The sequence below is a fragment of the Urocitellus parryii genome, chromosome 1 (assembly GCF_045843805.1).
Source record: "Urocitellus parryii isolate mUroPar1 chromosome 1, mUroPar1.hap1, whole genome shotgun sequence".
Lineage (NCBI taxonomy): Eukaryota > Metazoa > Chordata > Mammalia > Rodentia > Sciuridae > Urocitellus > Urocitellus parryii.
This window is the reverse complement of record NC_135531.1, coordinates 49,095,479-49,114,245: the sequence shown is the minus strand read 5'-3', so window position 1 is coordinate 49,114,245 and position 18,767 is coordinate 49,095,479. Positions and strand designations below refer to the sequence as shown.

The following is an 18,767-nucleotide window of genomic DNA, read 5'->3' as shown; positions in this document are numbered from 1 at the left end:
TTATTCTTTACATTTCCTGGCTGAAAGCATATGAAAGACTGGAATTTAACTACAATTTATGCCTGTTCAGATTTTTCTTCTGCTAACTCCCATCATACTTTTTGGAAGCTTCCTGGCAAGGAAATTAACAAACCTTTTTTTTTTTTTTTAACTTTTTTTGTAGTTTTAGATGGACAGCATGTCTTTATTTTTAAATTTTCATTTATTATTTAATTTATTTAAAAATAGATTAAAATTTATTTTTTATGTGGTGCTAAGGATCGAACCCAGTGCCTCACAGGTGCTAGGCATGTGCTCTGCCACTGAGCTACAGCCCCAGCCCTAAGGTAAACTTTTTTTTTTTTTTAGAGAGAGAGAGAGAGAGAGAGAGAGAATTTTTTAATATTTATTTCCCAGTTTTCGGCGGACACAACATCCTTGTTTGTATGTGGTGCTGAGGATCGAACCTGGGCCGCACGCATGCCAGGCTTGAGCCACATCCCCAGCCCCTAAGGTAAACATTTCAATCATCACAATCAGCTGACTCCTTCCTTCCCCATTCCTTCTTTCTCATAATGCTCTCCTCAAATTTGCAAAATTATTACTATTTTTAAATGTTTTTAAGTCGTTGATGGACTTTTTATTTATTTATTCATGTGCAGTGCTGAGAATCAAACCAGTGCCTCCCACATGCTAAGCAAGCACTCTACCAGCCCAAATTTTCAAATTTGGGCTGGGGATGTGGCTCAATTGGTAGCACGCTCGCCTGGAGTGCGTGCGGCCCGGGTTCGGTCCCCAGCACCACATACCAACAAAGATGTTGTGTCCGCCGAGAACTAAAAAATAAATATTAAAAATAAAATTCTCTTCTCTCTCTCTCTTTCTCTATCTTTAAAAAAAAAAAATTAAAAAAAAATTTCAAATTTACTGAGCTGACTAAAAAAATTACACATTTCATGGGGTTTATATTCATTACATGTTTTAAATCTTTTTTAAAAATATTATTGACATTATTATGTAAGAAAATCAGGAAAAATTAAAAAATTTTTAAAATTAAGACACATATGGCCTGAGAATAGAGCTCTGTGGTAGAGTGTTTGCCTAGTATATGTGAGACCCTGGATTCGATCCCAGCACCAAGAAAACAGAAGGCAGGGGAGAAGCAGGAGGATATAAACTTTAAGTAAACAATATCAAGGTAATATTTATTTTTTATTTACCTTGTCAAATCCTTACTGAATGGTCAATGGGTAAGATTAAGAGACAAAGTTTTACTTTACCTCTATTATCTCTTGGAGGAGGGTCATTCTTAATAGATGCCACAGTTCTTCGATTCTATAGGGGAAAAAAAAGATGTTCATTGTATTTTTTTCTCTTCACTTCCAGATCATGATCTCAGCTTCTTGAATGGATCAAAGTATACAAACAGTAATGTTAAACTAAATGGAGAAAAACTAAAATGAATTCCTATGATTATCAATATTCAAGTTCTTTCGTACAGAATATTCCCCTCCACCATCACCCCCAAATTATTAGGGAATTAACATGACCAAGGCATTGCTCTTAGGACTTTATATATGTATTAATTCATTTATTTTATACAACCCTATGAAGTCACTATTATTGTTCTTCCCATTTTACAGACAGGGAAACTGAAGTAAAGAGAGGTTAAGTAACATTGTTATAATGTTATTCTGCCAAAACTTCATGGAGATTGAGTCTCTCTTTTCCTAAATACTTTTTATTTTTTTAGTTGTAGATGGACACAATACCTTTATTTTATTTATTTATGTGGTGCTGAGGATCAAACCCAGTGCCTCATGCATGCAAGGCAAGCACTCTACCACTGAACTACAGCCCCAACCCTCCTAAATAATTGAGACAGAAGTGTTTCAGATTTCTTCATGTTTTGGAATATCTACTTATACATAAAGAGATACCTTGGTGACCAATTCTAAACACCAAATTCATGTGTATTTCATATACACTGTTTATACAATAGACATAGATGTTAGTTTATACTGTGTTTTTGGTGCAACTGCATGTTGACTGTGACTCACCACACAAGGTCAGGAATAAAATTTTCCACTTGTAACATCATGTTGTTTCTCATAAAGTCTCAGATATCTGAGCATTTTGGATTTGGGAATCAGTAAGTTTAATTTTGGTTATCAGGATAATTAATAAAATACTAGTTCTAGACAGCTTAGCGCCCTTTGTTAAAATTAAATACTGAAATACTATGAAATATGTTTTGTTGTTTACCATAAAAAGGTTTTCTTAGGAGATTTGAAGACTTGGATACTGCATAGATTAGGGCAACAAACTTTTGATTCTATTATTTATTTACTACAGACCTCATTTAATTCATTTCAAAAGTATCAAATAATACAGCTATACTCAGTCCTGGCTGCATATTCAGATGACATGGATACTATCTGAGGGGCAATAATGCTAGTTAAGACCTCCTTTTAAATAACACTGAATCTCTGGGAGTGAGGCCCAGACAGTATCTTTAACAATTATCCAGGTGAGGGGTTGGGGATAGAACTAAGTTGGCAGAGTGCTTGCCTTGTATGCACAAGGCCCTGAGTTCAAATTCCCAGCACCACCAAAAAAAAAAAAAAATCCAGATGACTCTAATGGTAAACAAAGGTTCCTAATGATACAGCAAGAAAGATAAACCTGAAGATCCTCCAAGATTTTGAAGCTGAATATGAAAAACAGTCCACTTACAAGTGAAAACTACTGACCTCTAAACAGTAACTTTCAATATGCTTAAGTTACATGAACTGAAAAATATGACATGTTTATATGCGGAGTTTACAAAACAGAATGCTTTGTTTCCATTATTGTCTCTATCATAATATATTTAGATATTTATGTATATCCTCCCTCTAAAATATTGAGTTCCTATAAGCTGAAAGCCACGTCACATTCATCTTTGTATTCTGTCCAGCACAGTACCTGCACAATATGGGGGGAGGGGGAAGTGTCAATGAATGCTTTTTAAAAATTAAGTGCAAAGAATTGCAGATTCAGTAACATTTACAGGACTAAGTGATTTTTAAGATGTTGAATTTTCATACCAAGTGTTAAAGGTAATGGGTTGAGAGAATGGAAGAAGAATTATTTTTTGAAATACTAAAAGTAATGTACTTTTAGCTTTTATAAAAAGATAAACTGCTAGGAAGAATATACCATGGTTTTAAAGTTTATCTTCATACATGATACACAAGTAGTTTAAACAGTTCCTATCATTTCTCATCTTTCTTTAATAAACATAAATAGCAGAATTATAACTTCATAAGACTATTAGGGCAGGTATTCATTATTCATAATAAAGTTATTTTTATTTACAAATGGTTCTAACTTCGATGTTTTCTGAAGCTATAAGTCTCAGAAAAAATCCTAATTAGGCAAGGAATTCCTTTGATCTTATCTAATGATTATCATAATTTCAAATTAGACAAACTCAGTCCATGAAAGTGTGTGTTTTCCATCAATGTGGATGATGGAAAGAACTTTTTTTAAAAAAAGTCAATCAATACTTTTAAAATATACACAGCCTTCCAATTTTAAGCCTGAAGACACGCAAATATACATATATTCCCTGTTATAAATTTTCATCACTAACCTTCACAATTTTGTTTACTTTGGCTGAAGATGTTGAAGGTGGAGGTATTTCTGGACTGGGTTCAATTTCTTCATCAGGTACAAGGTCAGGGTTAAGTGAAAAGATGCTCTCCAGATCAATCTGTTTAAAACACACACATGTACATTTTGAGAAAGTATTTTGACAATTAACCTTTTCTTTTTCAAATGAATTTATACACAGTAAATAAATGATTTCAACCTAATGAGCAGCAGTACCTTGCAAACAAAATTGTTTTTAAAAATCTCAAAAGCATACTCTATTTTTATTTAAATATTCTATTATATTTTCATAATTTATTTAATATGTACTGATGGCCACTTAGGTTATGTGTAATTTTTTAACACCATCATGCATATGATCTTATACTTGCCACATCCCCAGCCCTTACTATTTTTGAGATAAGGTCTCACTAAGTTGCTAAGGCTGGCCTCCAACTTGTAATTCTCCTGCCTCAGCCTCTCAAGTGTCCGGGATTACAGGTGTGCACCACCACACCTGCTGCATATATGCTCTTGATTATATGAATTGCTAGTAGCACAGTGACAAACAGAACCACATAATTAGCTTCTAGCAACTTTCAAATGTTGTGAGCTGGGTTAAAATAATACACTTCCATCTAATAATTAACAGGACATGTGTAATCATAATAAGATATGTAAGGAAAGCCTAAGTTTTCTTTGAGTGAAAAATTTTAATCATGCCAAAGTTTTTAAGAAATGATAAAAATACATGTATCATATAAAAATAATATACTTTTCTGTTTTCATACTCAGAATTTTGTGTGTGTGTGTGTGTGTGTGTGGTATTGGGAGTTGAACCCAGTGGCAGTTTGCCACTGAGCTACATACATCCCAGTCCTTATGATCCTCCTCCTGCCTCAGCTTCCAGAGTTTTGGGGATTATAGGCATGTGCTACAATGTCTTGCTATATTAAAAATCTTTCTTTTTGGTAATTGTAGATGGACAGCATGCCTTTATTTTGTTTATTTATTTTTTTTAATGCAGTGCTAAGGATCAAACTCACTGCCTCATACATGCAAAGCAAGCTCTCTGCCACCCCAGCCCTACATTAAGAATCTTGACAGCAGGACAAGAAATAAAATTTAACCCAGTGATCATACCTCTTTGCCTTTTGTGTCACCATTTTCTATCCATTCAACGGTTACACTTTCATTATCTTCATTTAAAGATGTTACCATTGCTTGGTGTATTCGGCCTAAGTAGGAATAAAACATACATTTTTAAAGCAATGAATGATGGCATTCCTAAATGTTGTCAAATTATAATGTGCAATTTTACATACACACACACACACACACACACACACACACAACCACACACACACAACCACACACAGGATGCTATCTTTCTTATAAAGGAGTTTCATAAACTCTCAGGATTAGGGATAAGCTTTGTCTACAAGGTCATAAAATCAATCTGTTACTTGCTAAATCCAGGAACTAGCAAGACTAAATGAGAACAAACCTTTATTTTCAGTATACCTGCTAAATAGTTATATAGTGATACTGAATGCTTAGAATTTCATTCTGTTAAACAGTTTTAATCATTAGAAAGTTTCCTTACTATGTGTCAAAAGTAACTTGGACACAGAATGCACCAACTTTTAATACTATACTAATAAAGATACGTTTTCTTAAAAAAACACATCATATATTATCCCAACACTGTATAAGAAATTTCACTGTAATTATTTTTAAATATAGAAAGAGAATCTGAGTCAAAAAAAAGCTGGGAAATAGCTTCTATTCGTTGCCTCTCCAAATCTACCCTCCTCCTTACTTTGCCTAGGCCAGCCTTTCCATATATAGAAACAGGATATTATAAATGCACTCAACTTGTTTTCCCCCAACTTAACAGATTGTGTACATCTTACCTATTAATAACTATACAGCTAAATAATTATCTTAAATTATAACACAATATTCTATTTATCACAATTTATTTAATATGCACTGATAGTCACTTGGGTTATAGGCAATTTTTTACTATTACAGACACTGCTATGAATATGACAATATATCTGTTGTGGCACATTTGTCAATTATCTCCTTAAGACAAATTCCTAGATTCAGATCAATAAGTTTCTCATGTATGTATGCACATTTATACACACATATATATGTATTATTTCATTTTACCCATCCCACTTGATTATTAGTTAAGAAAAGAAACTGCTATATTTCTGTATCATCTATATTACCTAATAAAATGCTAATCATATGGAATTTTCTCATGTATTTTCTAATGGAAACCCTTAGGGCCTCTAGAATTTACCTTAAAATAATTTATATCTCTTTAAATATCTAAAACAAAACAGATAAGAAATAATTTTATCATATTAACGATGTATTAAACAATCTTTCAAGATAATGTTGGCATCATAAAAATCTGACTAAGTATAATGAATGAAATTTCTGTCAACCACTACCTTTTTCTATATGGGTTCATATAAAAATCTAGAATAAATAATCTTGTAACAATTCAAATATTAAGGATGTAACCACAATTTAGTCACTAGTGCTGCTTTTCTTTTTAACTAAAATTTAGTGGTTATCTTTTCATGATTATATATATGTGGGTGTGTACTCACACACACATAACACTATATATATAGTGTATGTGTGTATGTATATACACACACACACCGAGACCTATTAATATGAACATCTGCCTAGCATTATATAAAACGAATGTATTGGAATTTAACTTTCTTTACTAAGTTAAATATTTCCAAATCACCTTCATTTACATTTCAACAGTAAGACCCATTCCTCTATATATTCAGTGCTGAGGATTATTAATCTTAAAATGTTTATTAATATGATCAGGAAATCCCATTTCTTGGTGCAAGATACCTATGTCTTTTTCTTGTACTACTATGATTTCTCCCAACTAGTCTACCTGTTTCCAAATATTCTGTCCTTCAACCTGTTCTCCACACATCAACCCAACATTCCTGGCTAAAAATTTATTCAGATTATATTATTCCTTTGCTCAAAACTTTCTAATAGTTCCCCATCTCAGAGTAAAACAACTGAAGTTTTTCCAATGGCTTTTTAATGATCTATAGAAAAGCCCAACATAACCTGACACCTCAAAAGCTGTGACCTCATTCATCTCTTGCTAGAGTAAGTCTCCCTTTTAACACCACCTTGAGGAAGAACTTAAAAGTGAAAAGCAAGTGAGTAAATAGTGCCACTTACTGAAATAAGTAGACAGTACAAGGGGTGGAGGGAAACGATAAACTATAAAAACGGTGGGAGCTATCAAAAGGAAGAAGCTTAAAAAGAAAAATTTTTAAATCCTTATTACAATTTGATTTGGAGAAAAGAAATTGGGTAAATAACCAATAATGGTATGTGTCAGTTGTATCCTCTGGGAAAGAGATACTGAGCAAAGAATACAAAAAGAGGAAGAAAAAAATTGGTCATGGAAGACTTTCAGCCCATGATGCAGATCTCAAACCCATGAAAGTAAAGGTAATATAAAGCGGGACTGAGTAGAAAAAGCCTCAGACCTAGATGTAGATCCATCAAAATCTTGGGAGCCCTGCAGCAAAGACTTCCCACTATGAGACCTGAACTGGACTTGAATTGGCATGCCAAGATCTGTTGCTGGGTAGAGGCTTCCCAGGCTTCAGCCCAAAAGATAAAGGATTCTAAAGCTACCAACAAGTACATGCTATCAGTTACTTATTCTCTCTGGAACTAAAGAAGTTCTTTAGAACTTTGAGAGATGTCCAAGCAGTGCACCTACACAGTTGCAATAGGATATGAGTAAGAAAGAAAATGAGCTTAACTGGTAGTGGAAATTAAAAGCAGATCCAGAGATCCCTAAAAAGCCATGCTGGGGCAAACCTCATCACTATCATAATCTAGGAGGAGCTACCACTGCTGTATCAAGCCCTACATTCACCATCTCCACTATACGAATAGTGGAGAACATTAGTGGGAACAAGATTATTGCAACGTAAGTACCAGGAAGAGTGAAAGGGTTTAATATGGTTTAATATGGTTTCATCACAGAAAGAAAGTAAGTTCCTGAGCCCAAGAAAGAAGTGTTTGAATACCAGACTACTCTAAAGCAGGAAATGGAGAGATTAGAGTGGTGGTTGTTGAAGGAAAAAAAGTATGAAGATGGGCAACAGAATTACCACAATACTAAGAATGGAGTAAAATGTGCACATTCTGAAAAGCAAGTCCAATAATAAACTTTCCCACTGTTGAGAATCTACCACAGTATTCCAACCTTCATAAGAAGAAATAATTTAGTGTATTAAACTGTGAGGAAAAAAGCAGACTATTAGAGCAAAATATGTGTTAAGGCTATCGATCACAATTTCAAAGACTTTAACCTCCAAAGACAACATAGAATGATTAAAAACAAGAGGATAAAGAAAACCAAGGAGAAAGCACCTAAGCATTCACAGTTTCATTGACATCAGAACCTCCACCATTTCAACTGTCAATGCAGACACCCATAAAGTGTTAAACCACAAGTTAAAAGAGTCAAAAAGAATCTGATCTATCAGCTAAGACTCAACTCTGTAGGCTGCACAGGGAAGAAGTAAAAATATGTTGCCTCATCCAGTTTACTTATCCATAAGAACAAATAAATACAAAACTCCAGTAAGAAGAAATGAATAAAATGGCTGGAGCCAAATGGAGTCTTAAGTCTTGCTTTTCTTTTTTTTTTTTTTTTAAGTTTTGAATTTTTTTTCTTAATATCTTTATTTGTTTTTATGTTGTGTAGAGGATCAAACCCAGTGCCTCACGCATGCTAGGCAAGTAAGTGCTCTGCCACTGAGCCACAACCCTGATCCTAGTTTTGCTTTTTGACAGGTGATCAGAAAACTAGAAATATCTGTACTATTCATGTAACAAGGGGCTTTAATTTTTACTAAATGTCTCCAAAAAAAAAAAAATGTTTAAAAACAACTCAACTGGGATGGGTTGTAGCCTAACACATATGAGGCACTGGGTTCTATCCTCAGCACCACATGAAAATAAATAAATAAAATGAAGATATTGTGTCCACCTACAACTAAAAATATTTTTTAAAAAATAAACATTATAAACGTTTCTCTTGGACTGTGGTTGTGGCATGTGCAAGGGCCTGGGTTCGATCCTCAGCACCACATAAAAATAAAATAAAGGTATTGTATCCAATTATAACTAAAAAAAAATTAAAATAAACATTTGTCAATATGACCAAAGGTTTTTAATTGTTTTATAGATGGTTTCAATTGAGATACAAGTATCTTTTTAATTGTAATTAAAAAATGTATAATTTGTTTTTTCAAAAGTCAAATGCTAGCATCTACTAGCAAAACATTAAATAGTAAAAAAAAAAAACTTAAAGATATTTTAAAGGAAAATATCATGATGTAGTGACAACATATAAGCATACAAAAAGTATGGAGTCAGGATGACTGGGACAATGATAGTACTAGAGGTAAGATGAGATATACAAAGTCTCAACTGTTAATAGCAGTCATGTTCCAGTGTTAGTAAAACTACTACAGATATAAAACTCGGAATAAATCAGGATTGGAAACATTTTTCCCTAGGACCTAGGACAATTTTCCTGTGTGGTCTTCCCAATACTATCCCTTTCTCTGGACCATTTGAGCAAATTCCTATATTCTATCTTTACTTTCTAATTTACTTTATTATGAAATATATCATATACACTTCCACATTAAAAAATACAAGACAGCAAACATCTGTGCTTCCAACACCAGTCAGATTAAGAAAACACCAGTCAGATTAAGAAACAATAGTTCTATGTTGTTGCTCCCTGCACCTCTCTGGTCTTTTTAGATGGGATCTTGCTATATTGCCCAAACTAGCCTGGAACCCTTGGACTCAAAGCAATCCTCCTGCCTCCGTCTCCTGAGTTAACTGTAACTATAGATGCATGCCACAACACCCAGCGAAAAACCTCACATTTCCTTCTCCTTAACTGAATCTCCCTCTCTTCTTTTTCTCCCAATATTTGAGATAATCATATTCTGGCTTTTTTTTTAATTTAAATGTTACCACTTATCTAAAACAGTTAAACTATATCTAAATAGTATATAAATTAACAATCCTTTAAGACTTGTTTTTTTGTGTGTGTTCAACACTATTTTTCTGAGATTTATATTGAATATGTAGTATTTATGGTAAACTCTTCTGCACTGCTACAGCCTATTTCATTGCACAAATATGCCAAGGCTTATTTCTCAGAGGGGCTTCTGACTCATTACTCTCAGCATCCCAGCTATGGCTCAAGTATCCCAAGGTACAACTTGGGCCACCACTCTAGAGGACACAGGCCACAAGCCTTGATGGTATCTATATGATAATAATTCTATAGATATGCAGAATGCAAGCACTATGATGGAAGCATTCACCTAGATTTCAAAGGATGTATCAAAAGGCCTGAGAATCCAGCTAGAGACATCCCACAGGGAAGGAGCTACTAAAGAGAGTCTCCTAGAGCTGTGGGAATGGGAAAGTTGCCAGGACATCAGATCAGTAGAGCAACCAACAGCATGCAACACCTGGAAAACTGCAGGCACCAGTATACAATTCCAATCTGAGAGAAGCCATGTGGGTTGAACCCAGCAAAACTAGGAAGATAAGGATTTCTGAGGCCCTGAGGCCCAACCCCTGCTCCAGTGTGTCCAGGAAACAGCATATGGAGTAAAAGATTATTGTGAAGCTTCAATCTTTAAGGTCTATCCTGCTGGTTTTAGACTTGCTTGGGGCAGGTTATTCCTTTCTTCTTGCCTATATCTCCCTGTTGTAATGAGAATTTTTACCCTATGACTGTTCCATCATTCTGTTTGGAAACAGATAACTTGTTTTGATTTTACATATACAGGGCTGAAAGAAGTGACTCTGGGACCACTGAAACTGAATGGTGATAGTTTGTATGTGAGAAGGGCCATTATTTTGAGGGGCCAGGGTTGAATGCTATAAGGGAATATGGTTTGTTCCCAAAGAAACTCATGTTGAGGCTTAATTCCTCAAAGCAGAGCATGCAGAAGTGGGGCCTAATGGGAGGTGCTCAGGTCATGGAGGTGGGATCCTCATAAATAGGTTTTTGGAGAGTAATCTTTTGGAGAGTTAGTTCTCACTCTCAGGAGTTACCACTATAGTAGGTAGCTATGAAGCAATACTTCAGTTTTCCTCAGCTTTCCTGCATCTACTTGCCCTTGATTTTCCATCATGCATTCTGAAGTAGCATAAGACCCTCACCAGAAGTTGTCCAATCTGGGCCTTTTAGAATCCAGAAATAGAAATATAAGCTAAATAAACTTTTTTTCTGTATAAGCTACCCAAACTTAGGTATTCTGGTATAGCAACAGACAACAGACTAAGACAATGCTTTAATCATACTCACTGAAAACTATTTTTTGACATGGTGTGCTTATCCTAAATGTATTTCCACAATCTCTTATACCTATTTAGCCCCTTGTTTTGCCTAGAGCTGAATGAATCCCAAAATATTTTTTTTAAATGTTGCAGGAAACACTGAAATGGGAAAACAGGCAAATCATATAATGGAAGATTTTACTGCATATACATCTAATTTGATCTTATTTTTTGCTAGCTGAGCAAACATAACAGCATTTTACTTATATGTAGGTGACAGACAGTATCAGCAACATTTCTGAAATTGGCTAGATAGTTTGGGTTGATGTCTAATACACTCCAATTTTTCCCCCACTTAAAATGAAGGCAGACTACCGCTGCCTGGTCCTCTGCGTATGCCAGAGCCACCCGGGCCAGCTGCCAGCCCCTGCCATTGAGCGCCAGCCCCTGCCACTGAGTGCCAGCAGAGCAACAGCTTGCCCCAGGATCTGTGCAAGGCCTTGAAGGAGGCCACCAAGGAGGTGCACACCCAGGCAGAGAATGCTGAGTTCATGAGGAACTTCCAGAAGGGCCAGGTGACCAGAAAGGGCTCCAAACTGGTGATGGCGTCCCTGTACCACGTCTACGTGGCCCTGGAGGAGCAGATCAGCGCAACAAGGACAACCCCGTCTTCGCCCCCCTCTACTTCCCCAAGGAACTGCACCACAGGGCCACACTGGAGCAGGACATGGCCTTCTGGTACAGGCCATGCTGGCAGCAGGCCGTCCCCTACAAGGCAGCTACGTGGGTCAGGTCGGCTCCAGCAGGTAGAGCGCAGGGAGCCGGAGCTGCTGGTGGCCCATGCCTACACCCACTATCTGGGCAACCTGTCCAGGGGCCAGGTCCTCAAGAAGATCGCAGATAAGGCCCTGGACCTGCCCAGCTCCGGAGAGGGCCTGGCCTTCTTCACCTTCCCCAATGTCGCCAGCACCACCAAGTTCAAGCAGCTCTACCGCTCACTCATGAACACTCTGGAGATGACCCCTGAGGTCAGGCAGAGGGTTATCAAAGAGGCCAAGACTGCGTTCCTGCTCAACATTAAGCTGTTTGAGGAGTTGCAGGAGCTGCCGACCCAGGACCCCAAGGACCAGCGCCCCTCACAGACAGCAGGCCTTCGCCACCGTGCCAGCAGCCAGGTGCAAGGTGAGGGCGTCCTGGGCTCCCACAGAAAGGGAGGAAGTGCCAGAGTCCTGCCCTAGCAGGGTCCAGGAAGTCCTGAAGGATGAGTGGCATGGGCAAAAAGGATGAGACAGGAGTTGTTCCATTGGAGCAATCTCCAGAGAGAGCTCTAATGCAGCTTTCTCTGGGTCATCTTTTATTGTAATTTTTCTCATCATTATGGATTCAGAATACGTCATTGATTATACAATTTCCAAACCTTGCCAAGACGTGACACTTCCTTAACCATCATTAGGCATATAGAAAAATGTAACATCAATTTACATTTTTCCAGGATGTGACCTTTAGTTATCAATTATTAAGGGTACAGAATTATTAATAAAATGCATCACTAATTTACATTTTTCAGATTTTCCCAAGATGCATTATTTTTCCCAAGATATGCTATTTTCTTATTATCTAATGCCACACTATGTAACCAGACTCTAAGAATCCTATCATCAACCTTTAAGTTTAAAGGTACCCCTGCACTTTATTTCTAATCTAAAATTCCCATCTAAAAAAGTCCCCTTAATTCTTATACTTAAAATATCCTAAAGTTTATAAACCATTCTTAAAGTCTATAAACCATTCTTGAAGCATATATCAGAAACCCATACAACTAAAAACTTAAGAATTCTAAACCCAAGAATCTAAAATAATAATTCTAACATTATTCGTAAAAGAAAAAAAATGAAGACAAACAGGTACCCTGTCAGCATCTTTACATACAAACTCCAATTTTTAAAAACAGTTTATTGACCTCAACGGGACATGCCTGTGTATTGTTTAAAAACTGGAACTCACAGGTTTCTGCTTAGAAACAGTAAGACTTTTCAAATGTATTAAACTACTATAATTCTCAGAAAGAAAAAAAATCATCAGTTCTAAATTCAACCACTTAACCTAAAGGGGAAAAAAAAAAGGTCAACGCTTCATCCCACAGCTAAATGTCCATATAATTTATAAAAACATCATCTGCTAAATCAAAGAATATAAATATATAATAAAATACTTTAAAATCACAGACTTTACTTCAAAGTTATTTTAGTTTTCACTCATTTTTTGAAAATATCTTTATTATTTAAGGTTCAGCTTCTTGTCATGGTGAAATTAAAGAAAAAATTTCAGAACTCAGCTTTTTAAATATGTTAGTAACAATTAAGACAAATAGTTTTTTAAAAATAAAAAAACTGCTGTTCTGAAAGAAAATACTCAAATTCAAGCCACCTCTGTCCCAGTAAACAAAAATAACAAATACATAGATTCCATATTTCAAGACTTTCTAATCTTTAAAATTACTTAAAATTGATATCATTGCTGTTTAATTTCCCATAAGAGTTAATATATGTATTGAGCTGTCATAAACAAATATTACACATTGACAATTGCCTTTTGGTCTCTGAAAACAGGATCCTATTATATGTTTCCTAGTTCACAGTTGAATTCACAGCAGCTGTGAGGCTAAGAAATGCCAGCAACCAATTAGGCTGGCATAAACCTTGTCTAGCATATAAAGTATAATTTGGTTGCAAATGTAGGAGACAAGAGCCAAAATAAACCAGCCAAGAATACTAATAAAATTTCAGTGCAAGTATTTAAAAACCAGAATACTTAATATCTAACAAATGTATGTGTTTTATTAAAAGATTACCACGTTAGAAAATTACAGCAAATATGAAAAAAATTATTTTCAGACTCAAGATGCTTTTAAAAGACTGCAGCTGTTTCTGACATACCTAGAATTACAAACTCAATTTTTTGTTCTGTTTCTAATTACCCTAATCAGAAAGTTGAGGTATTCTTGAGTATACATGTGACAAGTCTTTCCCAAAAGTAAACATTTTTATATTCCTCTTGAGATACTTCTATAAAATTTTCTTTGTTCACACTTTTAAAATATTAAGATCTTCATAAAAAATTTCAAAATCTATATGTAATACATAACAAAACTAAATGAGTTCTAAAACAAAAACTTTAATTACAAACTTGTTTATCATGAGTCACAAACCCCATAACATTGTTAAACTCCAATGGTTTTGCTTAAAGTATGAAAGCTTTTAAATAAATGTGAAAAAAAAAAATCAATGATTTAACATTTTAAAATACAACTTGAAAAATTTACACATACTCTGGGAAAAAAGTCACTGATGATTCATGTACATATAGTCAAGTAATGAAAATGAACATAAAAGTCTAGCTTATGTGCCTGTAAATTTAAATAAGGTCCTCTTGTATATCTAGTCTTGATTAAAATCTTTAATAACACCCCTCAATTTCAATCACAATTCCAATGCATAATTTGAAAAGATTTTGATATAGACTTTAAAAAATACACTAAAGCCTACTCATTTCTTTATATACCTCTCAAGAAGGAAAGAGAAAAACAACCATAAATATCTATTCTCAGAACAAAGAGATAAATTTTCTTATTTTATAAAAATTCACAGTAAAATTTTATAATTCATACATCAGACCACATGCCTGAGGGTAAATAAAATACATATGCCTACTCAAAGTATTTGGAAAACAGATATCTGAAAGAAGTATTTTCTTCCAAGTCAGTCTCTACCAGAACACAATCCTGATAAATTATCATAGAACACACTGACCTCGAAACTTTTGTGACTTTATATCATTTAACTGATTAAAAACTATCTTAGTAGGCTTCTCATTTTTCTTAAACAATTACTGCATAAAATATTGATTTCAATTAATTATATACCTGTTATAAGAACCAAGAGCCAGTACAGATTGCAAAGTCATAAATTTAAATGCTTGCCAGGTGCAGTGGTGCACGCCTATAATCCCAGAGGCTAGGAAGGCTGAGGCAGGAGGATCGAGACTTCAAAGCCAGCCTCAGCAACAATGAGGCACTAAGCAATTCATTGAGACCTTGTCTCTAAATAAAATACAAAATACGGCTGGGATGTGGCTTAGTGGTCAAGTGCCCCGAGTTCAATCTCAGGTACCTCAACTGCACACCCCAACACCAATTTAAGTGCTTCTTTCCAAGTAGAATCATAGCAAAATGTTATGTTAATGAGGCTTTTTTGATATGAAGAGTTCTGTTCAAGATAGTCTTTTAAAGCACATATAATTCATTTCTTCAAGTTATTAAAATGATTCTAAAGGGATGCTATCTAAAAAACATGAGAATAACCCATTTCATTTCTTACAATATAATAATCTAATATCATAACTGTAAAATGGGGTAATAGAGATTGTCAAATAGTATTTTTAAAAAGACTAAATGTAGTAAAAGTGCTACAAAGAGCAGTATTTTAAAAATGAAAGAGCAAATATCAATTTTTTCCTAGATGCTACTTATCAGCAAAAGAGGAAAAGGAAGGAATGTGGTGATTTGTCAGAGATCTTAAACAGCAGAAATAAGTAGCAGATCTAGCAGAACCAAACTCTCAAACTGACATTCAAGTTTTGCTATCTAATCTAAGCAGTGATGAAAAGAATCCTTAATGAGAACTATGTAAGCATTACACCTCTTCAGCAGTTTTGGTGGAACAAGGAGCCATTGGAGAACATAAATAACGCTTCAGCTGACACTGGTAACAGTGCTATTGCTGTTTAGTAAATCCCTAGGGAATGGGACTTTGTCAAACATAGAGACCTTTCTGTTTTGGTTTCTCACACTTACGATGTTATTGTTTATAACTAAATTAAAAAGCTCTAGCATTTCCTATCTTAGGCTTTGAACACAAAAGATGAAAATTTAAAACTAGGAGGAAGAAAGAGGGAATGGTACAACTTAGGTTTTCATGAAGAAAATACAACTTAAAAATGAAACAAACTTTACTCATACCACACACACACACTGAATTTTCATATTTGTACATTAGTCCAGTGTTCTGAAAAGGGATATAAAAATTTAATACTTCTCAGTTCCTCTGGAGTGAGAGGAAAATTTCAGATCTGTTTGGGTTTCTGACAACTGATCCATGCTGTACTCCTAACAATTTGGACAGAATTATTATTTAGAAGAGCCCACACTATAGTTTTTTTTTAAAGTTCCATTCTGAATTAGCATTAGGCAATAAGAAAACATCATAAAGGTGCTATGATACCATTAAAAAATATAAAATCACTATGGTTTCACAATACTATTCTGCACATTTGGGGCTTATGTAGGAGAAGATCAAAAAACTGTCCAAAATCACTTGTAAGGAGTAATAAAAATGAATTCTAAAACAATGGTGCAATGATTATGACTCTAGTTGAAATAATGAAAAAGTAAAAACACACAGCACTAAAAACCTACTTCATGAAATTTATTAACTAAATAAAGTTTATTAACTAAATCTCAATACATATATACTTTAATTAAAAGGATATTCTTCATACTAAATTCCCATGGGTGACAAAATAGCAGAGTTTTACAGTTGTGGTGTTAAAACAAGACTCTATTTATGGTCCAATGTTTTGAAAAACTGTCTTTCACAGATGTTCTGCTGGATATACTAAGCAATGTTATCTAATTGCTCCCTGGCTTAAATTCTTATTTATTCAAGAGGGAATTCTACACGGAACAGCTGTGCTATTCTATGAACTTTCCATAGCTACAAGTCCATACTGTAGTCTATTATATTTAAATGCACTAGAACAATAGATAGAGATCTTACAGGAGATTTTACAGTCAGTGTAAATTCATTACTTCTTCCAGTGCTTTGTCATCACAATTCCTGCTACACTCCAGCAATGGAAGCTATGATGCCACAACTTTGAGCAAAGATAATTTCTAATTTCAATGCCTGGCCAATTTGTATTAGGATAATTGGTAACCACTCCTTTAAGCGTTTTTAGTAAAAGAATAAAATGGGACTATCAAATTCAGTGTTGTTAGAGCAAAAGGTACAAAGGAGAGTAGAATCATAGAAGTTCAGTGTATAAAGAAAGGCTAAAATCCAAGTTTGGATATGCACATATCAAGTTTAAGTTTGTCAGCTGTCAACACACAGATCACACATTCTCAACAGGGGTGATAATGCCCCAAATGGGATGTTCTTCAGAGGCAGAGGTCTTAGATATTACAATGGTATATGGCCCACCAAAGGGCCACAGTATTAAAATTTCACTGGGAGGGGATAATTGGGAGGGGGGGAATGTCATAAAAAGCTCTTTGGGTGGAGCAATTATAAAAAAAGGTTTGCAGGAACACTGATGTAGATGGTATTTGAGAAAATGAAAGTTGATATGATCACCAAGAAGAGGGCAGGAAGAAGTCCTGCTTTAATTTATAGAGGTTAGGCAGTTATTGAGATACAAGCAAAAGAGATCCAGCAGTTGTCAGAGAAAAAGAAAAACCAGGAAGGCAGTCCTAGAAACCAAGTGAAGAATGGCTATGAAGGAAGAAAATGTGAATTATGAAGGAAGAAAATGTGAATTAACTGTCAAATCCTGCTAACAAATCAAGTAAAATAACAGCAATAACAAAAATGAAGGTGGGGTCAAGAGGTAGTTTTTAAAAAGGGGGGAAGTAACATTCCAATATGTTGACAGAGATGATTCAGTAGAGGGGGAAAAAACTGATTATGCAACACAGAAGACCAATTATAATGGTGACTTCAAGCAGGTAAATGAGGATAGGTTTCAGCACACAAGTAGAAGAAATGGGCCTAAAAGGGAAACAGAGCGTATCCATAGTAAAATAAGTAATGCAGAGATATAGGCACAGATGATGGTAGTTGGGTAGATATGATAGGCTTATAGTTCTTTTCTGGTTTCTCTATTTCACAGTGGTGAAAAAACAGCAAGGATGGTCATCTACTAAGTCCGAGTGAGTCAAAATATTGTTTTAAGGAATATGGAAAGTTGAAATGTCTATGGGGTTTCTATCTAGAAGTCAGGTATATGGTGCCTCTAACCAATGAATGGAATACAGGAAATATGGAAATATGGATAATGGCAATGGATTCCATTTTTAATGATTACAGTACTGGCAGGAAATCCATAAGATAACATCCAAAAGGCAGATCGAAAACTCAAAAGAAAGATTAGGTCTGCAAAAGCCTTTTTAAAAACAGTTTTTACTTTATATAAACTATCATAAAAAATTAAAAATATCATAATCCTCCCTCATTTAGCCTCACTAATTTTCAACACATGACTAAAACCTACTGCCACTCTTACCACCACTCCCACTAAGTTATTTTGAAGCAAATTCCAGATATTATGTCCATTCATCCATATTTACTTCAATATGTAGAGATACAATGTTTAGGATTTTTAAAACTTCTTATAAAAACCTGTTTCTAATGCATTTATTTTTCTTCTTTTCCACGTTTTATTATAAATGGTGTTTTTTTTTAATTAACTTGTAATATGTTAATTAAAAAAACAAAAAGCACTAATAAGTTTTGGTAAGGATGTGAAGAATATTATTTGTGAGAATATACACTGGGATAGCTACTTCTTTGGAAAACAGTATAGCAGGTCCTTAAACAGTTGCACATAAACAATTATATATCCCAACAGTTCCACATATATATATATATATATATGCAAACACACACACACACACACACACACACACA

At 34.8% G+C, this 18,767-nt stretch overlaps 1 protein-coding gene and 1 pseudogene across 10 annotated transcripts in view; one reads left to right on the top strand and one right to left on the bottom strand.

The window, feature by feature from the left end:
- Kif2a (kinesin family member 2A) overlaps window positions 1-18,767 on the bottom strand; it is a 62,449-nt gene that overhangs the window by 31,635 nt on the left and 12,047 nt on the right. For all 10 annotated transcript variants that reach the window (XM_077800294.1, XM_077800292.1, XM_077800296.1 and 7 more), the window contains exons 2-4: window positions 4,759-4,853; window positions 3,617-3,736; window positions 1,260-1,314 (exon numbers count right to left, since the gene is read on the bottom strand). In XM_077800294.1, the coding sequence (XP_077656420.1) occupies window positions 1,260-1,314; window positions 3,617-3,736; window positions 4,759-4,853 (270 nt within the window). The remainder of the gene's footprint in view (window positions 1-1,259; window positions 1,315-3,616; window positions 3,737-4,758; window positions 4,854-18,767) is intronic.
- On the top strand, window positions 9,086-12,260 carry LOC113192411 (heme oxygenase 1 pseudogene; annotated as a pseudogene).